General features: G+C 39.4%; 1 protein-coding gene across 3 annotated transcripts in view; it reads right to left on the minus strand.

Annotated features, from left to right (window-relative positions):
- The window catches only part of LOC146325666 (MICOS complex subunit mic25a-like), a 108,258-nt gene that overhangs the window by 60,170 nt on the left and 28,383 nt on the right, over window positions 1–19,705 (minus strand). For 2 of the 3 annotated variants that reach the window (XM_084721797.1, XM_084721798.1), the window contains exons 5-6: window positions 12,914–12,937; window positions 10,339–10,422 (exon numbers count right to left, since the gene is read on the minus strand). In XM_084721797.1, the coding sequence (XP_084577923.1) occupies window positions 10,339–10,422; window positions 12,914–12,937 (108 nt within the window). The remainder of the gene's footprint in view (window positions 1–10,338; window positions 10,423–12,913; window positions 12,938–19,705) is intronic. The other variant, XM_084721799.1, reaches the window with a different exon arrangement.

A 19,705-nucleotide genomic window follows, 5' to 3' on the forward strand; every position in this document is an offset into this window, starting at 1 on the left:
TGGAGAAGGTTGGAGTCGATGGCAAGCTCGAAAGTAATTAGGCAGATTTATTTTTACTGTTTATTTCTGTGGCTGCTGCCTCATTAAAACGACGTCATTTCAAAGGTACTGCTGAATTGGAAAAAAAATAAAATTTGAGGCTACAATTGGTCAGAGTGGATCATCGATAAGGTTGTTGTGTTGTGGTCGGTGCAGTGACTTACAGTAAACACACCGCAAGGCAAAATGAGAAAATACACAGGGCACATGCCAAAGCAACAAAAGGCTTAATTTTTGCAGACATCACAAACATTGGTCTACACGTGGGTGGTAAAAAAAAAAAAAAAACACACACACACACACACACACGCACACACTGGTTGCTCTTTGATCCAACTGTAAAAGGAGCAGTCTTTTAACCCACACACACTCCCACTTCATCTAACCTTTTGGTCTGACCTGATGGTGGCAGCGGCATTCACTGAACAACACAAAAGAATTCTCTATGGTGTCATACTATTGACCCTGGGCCCCGTGTGGACCTGTGTGTGTGTGAGCTCTGACAGATATGTCTGACAGTCACAGTCTGTGTCCTGTATGTTTAAATGTATGTACTTGCATCTACTTAAGAATTCTTCTTTTGTGTGTGTGTTATATTCTTCTCTTGGTCTGCAGCCATTGAGAGGTCACGGCAGTCACTAATGGAACACCTAGAAGGCTGATGGTTCTGACTAACAACTTGGTGACATTAGCTGGGACCCTCCAGCACACAGACGATAGCCATATGCATGTTGGTATCAACTCTTTTCAGCAGTGCTTCAAATTCTAGCAGGATTTAGCTTGTTTAGATGTTTGAGAGGTAGGACTGGGACAGGATTTACTTCTTAAAATTAAACTTAAGTCTTCTTGCATGGTCTGCTTTGTAAATTGCATTACCCACACTCTCTTTAAGGAAAAGGATCATGACAGTGCCTCGGACTGGGCGATACATCATTATTATATCGATATACTATTTTCCCCGTCTTCCAGTCTCTGTGGTGAAGCTAACCATTTCCTGACTGAAGCTGCATATTAAGTGCATAGAAATAAGAGTTTTATCCATTTTTTATTTACTCTCAGGAATAAAGAATTTCCAAAAATGTCAAACTTTTCCTTTAAAGGTGCAGCATGAAAAATTGGAATATGTCAAAATGCTAAATAATATTCCCATGTATGTCTTTCTTAACATACAATCAACTGAAAACAGGAATCATGTTTTTGTTGGAATGAGCCTTTGATATCTACAGCTGGTGCACATCCTCTTCCAGTGTCCGCCATGTTGGACCTCCATATTCTACAGTAGCCCAGAATGGAAAAACAAAACACTGCCTTAAGATAGATAGAGCCTTTCATGTATTTTTGCAGCATGCAATCTGAACCCTAACTACTTGCTGCTACTAAATCTTGCACATGGGTCCTTTAAATTGTAACTCCGTCAGGGAACAAGTAACCTTCATCGTTCTATCAGCCTGCAACACACCAAAAAAGAAGAAAAGAATCAAAGAATGTGCAAGGGAACTTTATGTTGCACTTTGTCTTTCTGAAAAAGTAACATCCAGGGGAAAATGTGCACCTCTAATGCGCTTTTTTAAAAGTTAGCTTGTTACCTAGTTAGCTAAAGGACGAAAAAAATTGCCTGCAAGTGAGTTGAGATGTTAAATTATGTGGTCTTCATTTGTCCACATCACTGCTAACACACTTTCTGTACTTAGCTTGTCAGCTAAAGTTACCAGCATAAGCCAGGCTTCAATGTCAGTGGGTTATTTTTCCACTTGCCCAGTTGGGGAAATACAACTGAATGCTTGCTTGCACTTCAGCTAATAAATTTTACCCACCACCATTTTCTTGTGGGTGCCTGTTGTGCCCCCTGCATGTGCAACTCTGTAACTTCTTCCATCATCAGCTCCAGAAAAAACAATTCTTTTTTCCCCACTGAGTTACTAGGTGTACTAGACCAATGCAACATTTTACTTGTGTCCAGTAATCCTGATTTTTGAGGCCTGTCCACCCACTCTTGGCTGTCCCATAGCAGAAAAGCCGACTTGCTCACAACTGCGGTCAGCGCCATTCCCCATCGCTTCAAGAAAATAATAAACAGGACACGGAGGTGTAACATTAACACAGTGACCAGCAGCAACATTTTCTCTCCAAAATGTCAGCAACGGAACTTGGACAACAGCTCTTCCCCTACGGCAACTCTGAGGGAACACACTACCTCAAATACAGAAGGTTTCTTAATCACAATGTTATGACGGTTAAGGCTGTCAGCCCAACGCTTTCATCCACCTGAAACTTCAGAAAGCTTAAAAGTTACACGACATACAGTGTAAAACCTGTTTAAGCAGCAGCAAGTTCTGACCATGTAACAGCACTGGGACTGTTAGCTACGTATATCACTTCGCTTTATAGGCGTTCTAATAACCATTATTACACGGTTTTGTTAAATTCTCGATTCTGATTGGTCAATTACAGCATTCTACGATCTGTTATTTCTGTATAGCAGACCATTGCTATGAAAAACATTCAAAAATTGTTTAAAAATTAATACTCTGTCAATTTTTTGCGTAAATAACCATGTAATAAGCATGATAATGTACATTATCCCTTACAAATGTTACATTACTGAAATGGGACATGATAGTAATCAGGAAATGGCTGTAGTTTATTAGCAGTTTCTATTATTATTTAGCCTGTTTTCTGTCACCTGCTTACATTGGTAATAGCTAATAAAAGAGACTGAAATAAAAGAGTGAATGACAGGGAAAAGATAAAAGTAAATTAAAAAAGAAAAAATGAGCAATACGAGCTTACGTTAAGTCCCTGGTAATCACCCTGTTGGTATATATTTTGCCAGTCCAAATGGGCAGTTGTTTAACTTTTTCCCTTACATGATTGTACGATGCAGAAGTTAAGTTTCACAGCGCTTTGTTGAGTCCAAAAACTGAAGACAAATCCGTCACAATCCCAAAACAACAGTTTGCTTTGCTTGTGACTCACACAACCCTGTGCTGTATGTGCACTGTTGGTGTAGCCAGTAAAAAGATACATTCACCTTGAACTGTCAAAAAATTTAAACATGGACATTCAGTCCATTAAGAAGAGTTAATAAAATCTTGAGGCAGTTTTATGGATGCATCACAACAACTAACTGAGAGCTCTGTGGTAACATGTAAACTAACACAAAGTAGGTATGAGGCTAAGGTTAGTGTACTGGAAAATGTTTGTGTCGCTTGGCAATAGTACAGTCCAAGGCCAGTCATGGAAATATCTGTGTAGAAAGAGCTAAAGAAATGAGTAAATAAACAAATAAATCATAATCTCTTGTTGCTACTGTAATATTAAATGGTGTTTGTAAAACTGTTGTATAAAAGGTCATGCTGTTGTAACTGAATTTCAGCACGGCTGTGATTATCTTGAATTATCTTCCTATGACCAAATCACACCTTATATTCACTACAGCAGCACCACTCTGAAAGTGATTTTTCTTAAATAAAACACATTTTCTAGCCAAAAAGTGATAGAAGCTCTTTGTCACCATATTTTTTCTGTGTCACAGTGCCTTCATCTGGACACTTTGCACTAAAATCACAACAAATGTAGCTGGATGGATCTCACTGAGTGTTTACCACTGTTTGAGGAATGTACACAAGCACTTTTTTTTTTTTGCTCAGGCAAAATAATGAGGCAACTGGAATGTAAGCCGCAACTCTGCAATGTTTAGTAATGTTAACTTATTATGAAATTCATATCTTCATCTCCAGATGGGTGCAGCCTCAGTGGAAATATTGCTAACAAGCTAAACTAATAAGCAGATCCGAAGCCCTCGCTGCAGCATATTGAGCAGATAGCTTTCCACAGGATGAAAGCGTTAAACTTTGACTCGGTCTACATAAGGCCCAGAGTGTATGCATTTCCATAAGAAAGTGCAACACAGCAGAAAAGTGAAGTTTTTAATACAGAATTACAAAAAAAAAAAAAAAAAAAAAAAAAAAAAAAAAAAAAAAAACTTGAGTTCCAATCAGAGAGCCTACCTACCTCCACCGTGTCAGGAACACACACACACATCCAGTATGTATGTGCATATTCATGTCAATATATGTGTGTGTGTGTGTGTGTTTGCGTGCACGCCATCTTAAATAAGTCCTCTGCCTCTCTGTTTGGCCAGGAAAAAAGGTACTGCCATTGGCATTATTTGGAGTAAAGGTGTGTGTGTGTGTGTGTGTGTGTGTGTGTGTGTGTGTGTGTGTGTGTGTGTGTGTGTGTGTGTTTAGTGTGCAGATATTTCTGGTGCACTACATTGAGTCCCCTGCTGACAGCGTGTCAGGCAACCTGTCAGACTTGGAGGAGGATTATTATCTCCTTCTGTACGCTCTATTTCCACCAGCTTCAAACTCTACTCTACTATGACAAGAGTGTGTGTGAGAGAGGAAAAAGACAAAGGGGGAATTAGGCGGTAGTGAAAGCTGCATATGAAACCAACAAATGCTACTATATATTGTATATACCCCCTCAAATAAATGTTACTACTGCTTTTCTTGACAGTTTGCATTAAATGGAAAGAAGGAGATAATCCAACAAGTAGACTTCTGGATTGTCAAAACAGTGGAAAAGAGAATCTGAATAGTTGGTGTTTCAGGTCTTCTGTGTCAGCCAAACCTCAGACTTCAATACAAAAACTAGCCCGGGGACCAGATGAATCTGCTAAGCTCATCTTTTCTTTTGCTCTGGCAAATGAGTCCGGCGCTCCCAACCAATCAGACACGGGGGTCGGCATAAACCGTGGCCCAAAGGCCCATGTCAACAAAGTTACATTGTGGCCACTGGATATTCCATGTAGGTGGGTCACAGTTAAGGAGGCCCGTGTCAACTTGTGCTAAAATCCTTTTTCTTCTTGTTTTTGCATAGGTTTGCATTTTGGCCACCAAAAATATACTTTGGCCACCAAATTTCAGAGGCCAATGCTTAAAAATATTAGCGTCTATCCCCGCAGACAGAACTCTACCAGAACTGCATTTGGTCACAACTGTTTATTTAATATGGGGTTGGTTTCTATGCGATCCTTGACAGAGAAGCGTCACCAGTCCAGATGTTTCGTTGCTCTGATTGGTTCTGGGTGTACCCTTTCGCGTCCAATCAGCAGGTCTGTCCAAAGCAACACCTCAGGCTCACGAAAATCAGACTACTAAGCAGTGCTGATGAAATGAATCAAGATTAAGTTACTACAGTTCCTATTTATTACCTCAAATGCTCTCATAAACATATATTAATGTACTGTTTAGCAATAATATGAGAAAAATTGCGACCAGGAAGCCACCATTTTGTGTCCTGTAGGTCTATCCAGTTGTGTCCAGAGGTATTTTGGTCTACAAACACTGATAACTCCTCTTGGAAACTGAAATTAATTCACATTTGCACATTAGTCTCATAATGCCAGGCCAATCAGAAACACAAGAAGCATTCAGCAATATCCTAATCCACCACTCATCGAATGCATTTCCGTACACATTTCTTTATGTTACCCAAAGGATAACATAAAAAGTAAGACACTATGTCTTACTTTGTTAAAAACCAACCAACAATACTTTTATTTTTAACATCATTTCCACTCAAAAACAGTCATATTTGTTAGTTTTAGTGGTCTGGTTTAAAATTATTTCCATCCAGTTTTTCCTCAGTTATAAGACTGCAACTAAAAAAATCCCCACCCAGGACATATGTTAATGTAAAGGGTGAGATAACATTAACATAAGCACAGCTCTGTTTGACTTGACTCATCTTGGTTCTGCTCAGCTGAGTACTTTGAGGAAACTAAACCTCGAGCACTGAGAACATTTTGAGCAGTCAAACAGACCAAAAACCGAGGCATTATGTGGCTTCTGGTGCAAACACACTGTGCCTGCAGATAGACACACAAATCCCCGCATTTACATATACAGTACATGTGCACCTGAATATACAGTATGCATGCAGAACACATCTCTGTCCCTCTATGACTGTCTGCCTCTCTGCCGCGTGCACACACTCGCACACAGAGGTCTGTCTACAAACATCCTAAGCCCAACAGCAAACACAGCTTGTGCCACCCGTATGTCAGCCTGCCAGTCTTCTACTCCCTCTGCAAACCCAACCTGTTACTAATGAGACTTACACAAATAACCAGGCATCTGACACTAAGACCTGTGTGTGTGAGTGTGTGCATGTTTGAAATGTGTGTAGACACTATTGATCAAGGTAATAAATGTTTATCCAGAGTGACTGCATGGTAATTACAATACAGATATTGTGTTATGGTGATGTTAGCCTGTGTGTGTTTGTCTGTCTTAACCTGGACATCTACAGAAATGGAAGGAAGGAAGGAAGGAAGAACACAGGAAAGAAGGAAGACACAAAGAAAGAAAGAAAGAAAGAAAGAGAAAAGGAAAGAAAGACCTCCCTCTTGTCTTCTCTTTAGCAGGACAGGATTGGACACGCCATGCCTAAAAAGCCCAAACTTCAGATTTAACCAAACAGAAAAAAGCTTATTGCTCGAGTCAGTGGCTACCAAGCAGTCTATCCGCTTATGTTAGCTTATGGCAGACACTAAACATAACCTCTACTAGCACACGCACACACACATTTTGCTACCGACTGGGCTGGCCATCAAAGATTCATTCCAAACTTGGATAGATACTGTTTTTTTCTTTCAATTTTCCAGCAGCAGTCACAAACAAACGAAAGACAAAATGCAAATCAGTACAAAAGCGAACAAATTAAAGGCCGAGTGAGTGATTGAGAATAAACAATGTCGCCTCTTGTGACTCTAACTGCTCCTTGTTTCAGGCTAGACTTGAATTAGCCACAGTAAGCAGAACATAATACTAAGATTTTACACATAATGTCCTGTAAAGGTCTCCTCCATCAGAGAACTCGGCGAGGGCTTCCCCCGGAGAGCCCGTGTAAAGGTCCTTCTTGTGTGGTGCCTGGTGAGGCCGAGACGTAACTTGAGACCAACAGCTTCCACACCTTTCCTGCCTGCTAAATGTCAGACAGATGAAAGGGAAAGAAAGGGCTTGTAAGGGCTCTCTGGAGATGCTCAGGCTGGCTAAAATCCCCTTTGAGTCACATTTACAGACAAATCTTGCACAGGGCTTCTCCTACAGATTTTTCTGTGTACTATACTTGCTGTAATAGTCAGCTGTGGCATCTACTTGAAATGTGCTTCAGACATGTTTATATGTTCAGAAATATATGGTTGCTGCAGTTTACATTCATGTCCTCCATACTCATAAAGTGTGAGAATGTAAAAGAAGGTATTTTTGGGATAAATGTAAGTTATGACTATACTGACATGTCTGATTTCAGTGAACAATTTCCACTGAAATTCAACATATCGTCTTTACTTTACAGAGGAATACAGAGAACTGATAGGATCCCACAGTGAAGTTGACTTCTGAGTGTATGAATTCACAAGTTATGGCCAAGAACAGGTTTTGCGAGGCCACAGTGATCTTAACCTTAAATCTCCAAATTCCAATCAGTCCAAGTGGACATCTGTACCAAATTTGAAGGAATTCCCCTGAAGGAGTTCTTGACATATCACATTCACAAGAATGTGACGGATGTGAGGCCACAGTGATCTTCATCTTTAACCTTTGACCACCAAAATCTAATCAGATCATCCTTGAGTCTAGGGCTGGGCGACTGAATAAATATATATCGTCTGTCGATGATGGGCTGAATCCATCGCTGATTGCTTTTTTTGGCCGATTTTTAGGGTGATATTTGTCATTTTATTTTGTTAATGTAATAGTCTGCAGAGTGACAGCCTCTGCTCTGCACCGCGCTCTCATCCAGCGGTGCAGTTCACACCCACTCAGCCGACCATGAGTGAGCTGAACTGGGTGACGAGTGAGAGGAAAACAGCCTGCAGTCAGACTCTTTAAACTCTTTTCAGGCGGTGAATTAAGGATTTATTTTGACCAAACCAGAGTTGGTGACTGTTGGAAGAGTGGACAGACTAACAAAGAGTTTGGTGACTTTTACCCCTGTTTCTGTCCAGTTTGAATTTAGTGTGTTTTCCAATGAGTTAACGAGCCAATTAAGGCCATCTTAATTCAGTAAAAGAGAGAAATTTGAATTAAGAAGGTGTACGGTTGTATTTTTCCATTTAAAATGGAAAACAAGTATAAGAACAAGTAATTTCTAGACACCTTGTTAGTTTATTTTGTCTATTGGATGTAGTGAATGTATGCAGCACGAGTAACATAGTGAATTAGCAATTTACGCACATCTCCCAGCTGAGACGGGAGAGAACAAGAGGAGGTGGGAGTGGGGATGATATCACCAATGATCGATGGATGGGCTGATTGCTTGGAAATTTTTAACATATCACCCAACTCTACTTGAGTCTGTATGGAATTTGACAAAAAAGCATTTTGAGATATCTTGTTTGCGAGAACGGGTCAACAACATAAAGCTTCCAGCCACAGCTGTCGCCGGTGTGGAGGCACACAAATCCTCAAGGGCAGAATTGCTTTTATGCACAAAGGGATGAATATCGACAAGTGTCCTCCCATCTGAGAGGTTTCAGCAAACTGTGATTGTCACTTTCTGTCATTTCACAGCAGCTGAGAGAACATGCATAAATCATGAGGATAATTATGGTGGGGTGTAAATGCTTATGTTGAAATGGCCTGCATTTGTGCGATTGTATAATAGTGTGTGGGTTTGTTACCCCTGCCAAGCAAGAATCCATTAAATTTTGGTGCAGATTAGAGCTGCAATGATTAATTGATTAATTGATTCTTAAATGAATCGTTTTGAGGGCTTTTTTTTAAGGAAAATAAAGTGAATTCATGATGCATGACTGAACCCAATAATTAAAGTGAATGCTGTGTCATGACTAAACATACAAAATAGCCACCTCAAATATCACTATAGAAACAAATGCAGCAGGTTTCTAAGAAATAAGCAATCAGGGATGTGTTTTTTCTGGATAAATCCAGAATTGAAGATTTTCCAACCTGAAAATGTGACCTACGTGAATCATTCAGATCCTTAATCCTTCATGTTCATGCTAGCTTCTCTGACCTCTCCTCTACGTGCTTGACAGCAGAGCAGGAAGGCTGCAGTTGAGACTGTGAACCAGCCGAAGTGAAAAAAAAAACAAAAAAAACAAACACATTTCCAGGCTTTGTCCTGAGCTGCTTTTGTTACAACCACAGCAGGCTTGCTAGGCTAATAGCAAGGTGTTAAAAATAATGTGAGACGAAAGCTGGCTTCATGTAGCCAAACTGGAGGGGCTAATACTGCTGCTCCAATTTATCCAGTTTAGGCATGAATATATACACAACTATTCAAAAGTTTCACCTGCCACAAAAGCTTGATCCAGTAGTCAGATTGCTGAGAGGACCACCCTTTGTATCGAGGGTTTGCAACAAAAGCAATGCTTAGTACATGGAGAACAGAACGATGTACAATGGTTCAATCAGACTGACAACTGAAAGGGTAGAAAGAGAAAAAGACCTCTGAACAACAGTTAAATAAGAATAGAACAAATCACCAGTCACCGGTTAAAGAATTTGGAAGCTAAGCACCAAAAATCCCTACAGAGCTTCAGTGTCAAGCAAACAGTCATTCCTATAAAAAGCTGGAATTAACAGGTGTGTTGTTTTAGCAAAAGTTTTCTTAAAACTAAAAGAAATAGAGGTCTAAGGTTAGAACCATTGGAATTGGATCACAGAATATTAGCTGAACATACCACCATCTAACCACGGAGTAGACTACAGAGGGCCCAAATAAAAACAGGTTCCCAAAATATTTAGAGCCCAGTTGCACCATTGTGGTTCAATAATGACTGAGGGTCATGCTTTTATTGACTGGAAAATCAATTCAAAATCTAAGGAGATCAGAGGGAGAAACAATTACAGCAGCATTCTCCTGTCATGCAATACACGGGGGATACTGACTAAAGGGAAGTTTTAATCAGTTATTTATTCTGCTTTGGAGGCTGAAATTGTTTCAAATGCAAATAATAAATTTGGTGTCTGAATTATGCTGCTCTATGTTAAAATAGCTATTATTGAAAGAAAGAAGGACATCAAATTAACAGGTGATTCCAGACTATTGCAGGGTAATGTTCGTGTGTGTCGCAAAATTAAGTCTGTAGACATTGTGCATGTGGGTATGCATCTTTAGTTTTGTGCATGCAGTATGTATAACTCTGGGAGTCTGTGAAGGCTTCTAATAAAGTCTTTAAAAGCCTGTTTGTGTTTGTGTGTGTGTGTGTGTGTGTGTGTGTGTGTGTGCATGAGTGTGTGTGTGTTTGTGTAAACGCTGTACCCTCTCCTCCAGTTGTGCCAGCTGCTCCTTGTAGAAGGCGTCCAAGGCTTTCAGCTGTGAATCTTTCTTCTGTAGCTGCTGAGCCTGCAAGACAGCACACACATGGACAAACACAGAGGAGGGGATTAAACACTGTGTAACGCTGTGTTTTCTCACTATATGGCAGGAGACTGGTGAAGTTGTTATGCTGACTTTTGGTTTTGTTTTGTTTTCTTCAGTTATTAGTAAAGAGGCATGATAAATACCAGGACAAATAAATTACAGGCTGATATTATCCATGACAGCATTGGTCAATATCAGGATACATTAGCCAATAAATACTGACTAAAACATTATTTGATTTGATAGATTATGTCAAAGTATTTAAACTGAATTCTTAAGCAAAATGCTCTATAAAGGGGAAAGTATATTTCTGAAGTTTTTGATGAACCTTACTAGAAAAGAAAGTGAACAAAGTCAAAAAAAAAAAAAAAAGTCAAAACTTTTTGTTTTTGTCGTCATGTCAGTTAGATTTGGTTTGATCAGAGCTGTGGAATATTAAATCATCCATCTACTGTGTAAAACTTAAACGAAAAGAGAATGCAGCTGAATACAGTACAAAGATAAAATATTTAATGTTCAAACTGATTAACTTCATTGTTTTTTTGTGAATAAACTGACACGGTCATTGTGAATTTGATGTCTGCGACACATTGAGACAGGGTTTCCCTCTGTGTTACATCACATTTTCTCTCACACTAAGTAAGCGTTGGGAACCTGCGACACTAAATGTTTAAGTTTTGAGAGTGAAATTCTTTCAAACTCTTGCTTCATATATGACTTCAAGCGCTCAACAGTGTGGGGTCTCCGGTGTCGGACTTTGCGCTTCCTAACGCACAACAATTCAATGGGATACAGGCCTGGACTGCAAGCGTTAAATATTTTTTGGTTTTTACGCAGCGTCCCAGCTTTTTTTGGAAATGGGTTTGTGCTTTAATTTAGTCAAAGGAAAGAAAGTCAACAACCATTTTGTTTAATGATAGCTAAAGTGAGGGGCTCTGAGCTAAAAAAAAAAAAAAAAGGTTTAATCCTCCACAAGCCATTAAGAATGGCAGGTACCCATTTATTAAAGAGTGAATGAATAAAACCAGTGTGGATGAGGAGAAAATGGACACAGAGCACATACATACACACATCAGTGTGAGAATGAGATCAAACCAGTGCTGAAAGAAAATGGAGCATGTTCAACACATCTGAAACGAAACTTATGGATCCGCCTGCACATTCATATACACACTAGCATGTCAAAGACACCCAAACAAGTGGGCCGACACACACACACACTCTTTTGATTTGGCTGTGTAAACTCCAGTAGTAAGGCACCCTGCAGTATAAAGAAATCCCACAAACAGCGAGCCTCAACCCTCAAATTATACGTCTTTGAAAATCTTCGGTTCCCACCTGCCACTCTCTATTCAACCGCTCATCTATCCATCTATCTCCATCCATCCATTGTGCCTGTGTTTGTGGTGGCACAGAAAATCATGCCACACGCTGTCTCACCACAGATCATATGTTATTTTCAAGTAGTTATGAGGCACTGAAGGTGACAAGCATTCACATGTGTTCACAAAAAACATGCGCATGCACACATGTTAGAAAGCATGCTGACAAACGGGTTCGTACGTTCACATGCAAACACAGTCCATGGCGACTGACTGACAAGTGAAAATAAATACAGCATCTGTGGGGCAACTACACAGGAGAAATGAAAAAGAGAAAAAGAAGAAGACGAAGAAGAAGGAGAAGAAGAAATAGAAGAGATGAAGTGGAATCACAGATGCATTATACATTTTTGCCAGCTATAATTTGTCAGTTTGCTTTCCGTTAGCATTTAATTCAATAACAGCTTTGTTAAAGCAAGATCATGCAATTTTTACCTTAAAATAACACCTCTAAAATCATTTTGATGGTACACTGATGCCTGTTCTCACTATGTGTAACTTGGGTCTTCAGTCTTCCATGAAAAGTGCGTCTCATGGCTAACAGGACAGCTTCTCAGGGTCCTGGGTGCCAAAAGTGATCTAACCTCAGTTCCATCTCACACTATCATGCAAGTAAATAAAGTCATGTCATGCCCAAAAAGTGTGGGTTAACAGGCCTTAATGCATTTTTTAAAATAATGTTCTTGGTGTACACTTTGATTTACAACAATGCCGCAGTATTCACATAATTTTCTTGCAACTCTCTGCAACTTAAAAATTATGGGGGGAAAAAAAGTTTTAGCGAGGACAGCGGGACAGACAAACAAAAGTAGGGAAATATGTATTCAGGATAAAGAGGGATGAAGAGAGAGAATAAAGAGGGACTGATGGAAGGATATGTAATGGTTAAACAAGTGGGAGGAAGGGGTGGAAGCATTTGGAGAGAGGGGCAGAAAAGAGAATGAAAGGAGGAGACATACCGACAGAGAAGAGCGGAACAAAGAATAAATGTGAAGAGGAAGGAAGAGAACAGGGAGGGGTTTCACTTTGCTTTTGGATGGACGGATGGATGGACTTAAGAGTAGTGCTATGAGGTTTACGATGAAGCTTACCATTGCTTTTATCTCATCTGTAGACTAGAGAGGTTGGGAAACAGAGAGCAGACAAAGAAAGAGAGGAATAGGTAGAGAAACAAAGCAGGAAAAGAAAAGGAGGGAGAGAGAAGCATAAAGAGTGAGAAAATACAGCACAGTACCTGGATTAGGGCTGTTAAATGATTATTAATTAAATTGCAGTTAAAAAATTTTTTGAAAAAATGTAATTAATGACAATTAATCACATTAACGACTAGATGACACTCCAAGACAACACAATGCTATTGTGTTCATCTGTTCAAAATGTATTTAGTATCAGAAGGAATTCTGTTATCAGAGGTATAAGAAAACAATGTTTGCATTTGTTTGTGTTTTATTTGCAAGGCCACAGGGAGACGGATGTCCAAATGGATTATATGGAAATGATGTTTTAATGCAAACTTATTTAATTTGTTTAAAGATTAACTAAGATTAAAAGAACAGCTGCAAGAACACATTTACATATTCATGATGTTTGGCCAAATTTTTCAAACCTGGCAGAAAATATGTTGCATGTTTGCTTTGGATATTCCCCTCGGTGTCAGCACCATGTAGCTTCAATAAAGTGCTGGACAGAGCAAATAATAAATATGTATATGATAATGCATGAATAGTATCAAGAATGTTTGAAGTGTTGTACAGTATTGTGTAGAATGTTAAAGATCCGCTCTAGGCAGGAAAACACTCTGCTTTGAAGCATCTGATATGTTTTTTTTTTCCCACAAAAAAGTTAAATTACCAGAAAGTTTTAGAAGTACATCTTCTCCTTATCCCTCCCTGAAAAATTCTGACTCTATGAATAGGCAAATAATTTTCATTTCAAAAGTTGAACTGCTGAGTGAGATGTCTCCCACTTCACTGCATAGTCCATTCTCTGTGTATGTGCCCCGAGGGCTTAAAGTTTCCACTTGTGTAAATTGCATATACTGGACCCAGACTGGCTTCCAAACTAGTTGCGATATCACAAATACTGTTCAGACGTACTCTCGTCTCAAACTCAGATTTTAAGGTGGTGAGCGGAGAGAAATCTTCCCTCCACAGCAGATGCATACGAAAAGAGTGCCAAACTTTGCAGGTACATCAACTGCACAGTGAAGTTCAAACATATAAATGAAGTAACTATAAGCAAAACATATTTTGACATTAATTTGCTGGGTGTAACATTTAGTACATTAGAGTACTTCAAATAGTGTCTAACACAATGTCAGTCTTAGAGGTAGTTTGCAGTTATTATTTCAACAGCAGTGTTTCCCCTACGTGGACTGCTTTAGGGGGACAGGGCTGCTTGTGTGCGTGTGTGTGTGTCTGTGTGTGTCTGCGTGTGTGTGTGTTAAATGTTGATTCTACCACCTACCATCACAATGAGGCATAAATAGGAGCCAACACACGGCACTTATTTATCACAAGAAAACTTTTAAAGCTGGTTCATTTTTTACTTTTGTTTTTTCCCTTCATCCAAAACAGTGGTGAGGAACAGCAGGAACAAATGACAAGCGTTTTAGTTTTCATTCAAATGGTGTCGACTGGTGTGTTAACTGAATGCCAAATTAATCAGGGCACACAAGGGCAAGGCTAATGCTAGTGAACATGCAAAGCCAACAAAGACGGTGAAAACCACACATATCTCCATTAACAATTTATCCGATGAGATAATTAATCACCTAAAGATGTCAGCAAAGTTTTGTTGTCCATGGGGGGGTTAAGTTACACTGTTTAGATGCTGGCTGCGAGGGTGTTAACGTTTTTTGCTGCTGCTGCTGTGGGGGACTTGGCTTTCAGGCAATGAAAGCGGTGCACTCTTACACTTTTAGTTTGGTTGATTTTGGTTGGCAGCTTTGCATTTTACTTCACATATACTTTCATCTCGCTGCTGTCAGGATTCACTCACTCCATTCGGTGACCGAACAAGCTGCCGCTGCTCACTCTCACACCATTCCCTCTCTTTTTCTTTATACTGTCTATTACTCTCTCACCCTGATGAACTCCCACGTATCAAAGTTTGGCACCGATTGATTTGACAGGAATTGGTACATAGTGGTACCAGTTTAATCTGGTCGGTACCATACCCTAGCACCGTCACTCACAGTCTGCTGTGCTTGCCATTAAAGGAGCTACACTAAGCTTTTAACAGCATCCTTCAATAGAGTTCAGTAAAACCTTATTATCTGGGCAGTTGTGTTAAACCACCATCTGGCAGGAATACGTTGTGTGATTCAAAAAAAAAAATCCATACATTCACACCCCTATTTTGGCCTATTCTAAACACAACACATTGACACAAACAAATGACTGCACTGATTGCTTTTATTTGTTTCATTTCAAATGTAGTTATATTTCTCTTATGCTTTACACCAATCATTGCCAAAGCCTAGGTTGGGACCCACGTGTGGGTCACAGGAGATTTTATTTGGGTGCCCAAATAAAGAAGACTATGAGGGAAAATTTTAAAATTTATAATTTATATCTGCAGTCCAACTTTTATAAAGCATTTAAAGTCTGTATACTGTTTTTACTGATGAGAAAAAAAAACAAAAGCCTGTTAAATCTGTCAAAATTCACTTATTTTGTCTTATTTGTGAAGTAGGGTAAAATGTCCAAGGTTGTTTTTCTAAGGGGAAATAAAACAAATAAAAACAGTGAGATGGACTGTTAACTCATGCAGAAATGGCAGTAAAAATGGTTTAACTTTAATTTAAACATGAACGAACTCTTCACAGAAGTTACTGATGAGGCCAGATCACAATGGTTTGTAATTTTATTTCATTCATTTACAAAGTGGATCCCAAGGAAAAAAACAAGTTTGGGAAACACTGCTTTACACTTTCCGTATGCAATTAAGGCTACAGGTTAATAGATTTTCTGACTCAATTCTCACTGGTCAAACTGTTGGCTGTTGACATACTCTCAGAAACAGGTCATTTGAGATAAGTTAAGAAATGAAAGTGCAGCAGTTGTACCTGAATAGCATTCAGCCTGCATACACAAGGCTCCTCTCTTTGCAGTGCTTTGCCAATAAACTAGACTAGCATTTTACCACCGTCCCATCAGGAGATGACTGCTCAGCCTTGAATCTTGTTAAGCTGTGCCAAACCATATGGCATCAGAATGTATCAACACTTGGTAAACTTTTGACTTTTGATTATTTTGACAACGGATAGATGCGTTTGTCACACAGGGAAAGTCAACATGAAGGAAGTCGAAATAATAACTGCAAAGCATCTCTTAGATTGACAGCGTGTCAGACACTATTTGAACTACTCTAATGTACTAAATCTTACGCATCTGGTACACCCTGCAAATTAATGCCAATCAATATCTTTAAAGCTCTATTGTGCCAGGTCTGACTAATGGCACTGTGGCACCGAAAGGGAGCATCAGTGGAGAAAGGTGAAGAGAGTCTACACGCACACATGCGCACACACAGAGAGGGAGGAAGATTCATCATAATTATCAGGGCTGCTGAACGCCAAATCAAATCAGAGCAGATCGTCTGTGTTTCATAAACAGACCTTAACTGAGGAGAGACAAAGAGTGAGAGGGCTTCTGATGTGAGAGATACTTACACCGCCGGGTGAAAGCTGCAGCCGGCGCATGTTAATGCAGGTGAAAAGAGGTACTGAAGCTGTTCGTGTGCTAATTTTATATGTTAGGTGAGGATCTGCTTGGCGGGGATTGAGTAGAAACAGAATGGATTTAATTAAAAAAAAAGAAAAAAAAGAAAAGAAAACAGCTTCCTATCTGTGTCTCTCTGTGTTGGTCCTGTTTTAATTTGCAGTCAGGGAAGAAACTGCAAGTGAATCAGATGACTCCTCTGGTGTCCCTCCAGGGACCTGTGAGTCTATGGTAGATAACAGCCAGCCAGCCGTGACTTTACAGAGAACACACCACACCAGACACACACACACACACACACACACACACACACCCACACACACACACACACACACATGCACACACACCACGGCACAAATGCACACGGAGGATGGCTAAGGCTTACATGCTCATGTTTGTTTAGTCTCGGTTGGGATACCTGGCACTGTCTACTTGTGTCTGTCATTCTTTTTTTTTTTTTTTTCTAATTTTTTTGTTTCTGCTAATGTGCGTCATTGAGACCATCTGTAATTCAAATTTCCTGCTTTAAACCGTGTTTAGATCAGCATTAGCACTTCCAGAAAAGAAAAATTAATCATTTATTTCAATGAAACAGTAAACCACTGGAGCACGAGGCTCCACCAAAAAAATTAAAGTTGGCACAGATCTGGTCACACACAACAGTCAAATATATGCAAGAAGATGTTGTGTGAAGACTGTTTTGGAACATTAGTATATGATTCTACCTTTTACCTCAAGACAGCAGATAAAACAACCGGTGTCATTGTAACTTTACAGAGTTGTAAAGTCCTTCCTCATTACATAAATCTGACAACCCTATCAATTTTTATGATTATTGGGTAATCTCAACAATGACTGGATGGATTTCCATGAAATCCTGTACAGATCCGAAGTCTACTAAATTTTCCTGTAGCACCAACATCAGGTTGTCTCAACACACAAAAGTGGTGGTGTTTTCACAGTAATAACCACAACATGTCGCGTCACAAATGAAATGATCTAAATAAAAATCTCGTCCACAGCGAGCGTTCCATTTCAGCTTTTGGTCCTTGACCATTTTCGATCAGTCAGGTCAATCAGGTCAGTGCCAAAAAATACCAATGTTCGATATCTAATCTCACTTGCAGCCAAGCGGATACTCTCAAGACTTTTGAAATAAAAAAAAAAAAAAGCTATGGAAGAAAAAGTCAATTTAAACATGACGTCTCTGTCATCTACTATGGTACAGCAGCAGCATAGCTCTTGTAGGGATACACAATGAAAGAAGTTTTTACTCAGAATGATGAATAAGCCTCACAAACACACTCTAGTCCACTCAGGATCACTCGCCTCATTATCTCAATCTAACACATAAACTGAGTGTGAGAGCTGTGCATTTTTTCATTTTATAAAGCCTGTTTTGTTTAACTCCTGTATGGTATCAGAATCACTGTCAGCCTATTGGCCAAGCAAGCCTGCACACAAAAGAAATTCAATTTGATGGGATGCTCAGTCACAAAGTGGTGTAAAATTACAGGGATATCAATCAATGTGCTTTTAGACATACATAAAAAATAGGCACTGTTGTAACAAAAGAAGTGTTTCATTTTACTCTGCACTTGAATTAAAATGGATAGAAAATGCAGCTTTAAAAGCACTATTAAGATCACAATAGACAAACTATACCAGAATACAAACTTGTTTAGCTTTGCAATATCAAATTAGCTGCTTGCATTTAAAGAAAGACTTACTATGTTTACTTTTATTTACTTTTTATGATACTGAACAATTCCTGTTTACCAAACAGGATATCAAATTAATTCTCTTGGACTTAGAAAAACTGCTCTAAAAATATTACAAATGATTAAAATGAAAAACAAAAGAGATAAGAAATCATCCCCACTAATCACACACAAGAGGCGGGAGGAAGCCCAAATACATAACAAATGTAAACAAAAATAACTTGAGTTATTACGAAGGTGCATAATTGAATAAGGCAGCTGCTAGCCATGAGCTAAACAGGAGATTAGCTTACAAACGTATTATCGCACATTCTTCCTGCTCCAGGCACCTTCTGCATATGAATCAATTCAGTACACAGCTAGAGGTGTGAAGCATCTATTTAGAAGCTCCAGACAGAGGGGGAAAAATGTGTAAATGTAAGAGACGGAGAAAGCAAACAGGAGTAAGTGAGGGAAAGATAAGCTGAAAATGAGACGGAAAAATGAGAGACAGGTTGAACAGTTAACATCTATCAAATAAAAAAAAAAAAAAAAAAAAGACAAAGTGAGACAAAACAAAATCACAGCTAGAGTGAGTGAGCGAGTGGGAACAAGAGATGAGAGCGTCTGTTGTGGAAACATCTCCCAGCAAAAAACTCAAATCTAGCAGAAAGGTTTAGGCAGTCCTTGTTGTTTGCAATGCAGTTTTGCTTGTTAACTGGAGACAAAAAGAAGTGACAGCAGGACCACATGTCTAAAAGCTCCAACAGCAGTGCCAGGAAGTTTAACATGCTCACCAAATGGACTAAAGGGGTCTGCATGCAGGCAGACATCCAAAACAACCAGTCAGCGGAAACTTCTGTCACTGCTGACACCCTGTTGACTTGCTATAGACATTGATTGGCATACAGTAGCCAACAGCACTGTGTGTTACCCTCCATCCCTACCATTTAACACTAGGAGGAAAGCAGTCATATTAGCAGTCATATTCCCAGTGAGTAAGACCAGACCAGGACCAGAACAGCTTCAGAGACCAGTGGAGGCCAGGTTGATGACAAGGAATAGGCTGCATTACCGAGCTTCCAGCACCGAGTCATGGCTAACCAAGCTTATGCCAACTTACTTTAGCAACAAGTAAATATCTTCCCATCAGGAAACACTGGAAATGACTGTCAAAGCTATGTTGGTCATAGTGACCACATTCATGACACCAAGCTCATTCATAGATCTATGCGGACCGTCTGTGACCTCACTTCAAACTCGAAAGCTTCAAGTTTTGCCACATTCTATGTTGTTTAGTATTTATTTTGCAGGCTATCCTGTTGAATTTGGCGTTAGCATGTTGCACATTATATCCATGTGATAGTGGCATAATGTTGTAATATTGAGGGACAGTCAAGAGAAACTGTTGTTAACGTTAAATCTCATTTGAAGCCAACTAAATATCAAGTAGTTGGTC

Source organism: Lutjanus erythropterus, chromosome 6 (genome assembly GCF_056507025.1).
Source record: "Lutjanus erythropterus isolate fLutEry1 chromosome 6, fLutEry1.hap2, whole genome shotgun sequence".
Lineage (NCBI taxonomy): Eukaryota > Metazoa > Chordata > Actinopteri > Lutjaniformes > Lutjanidae > Lutjanus > Lutjanus erythropterus.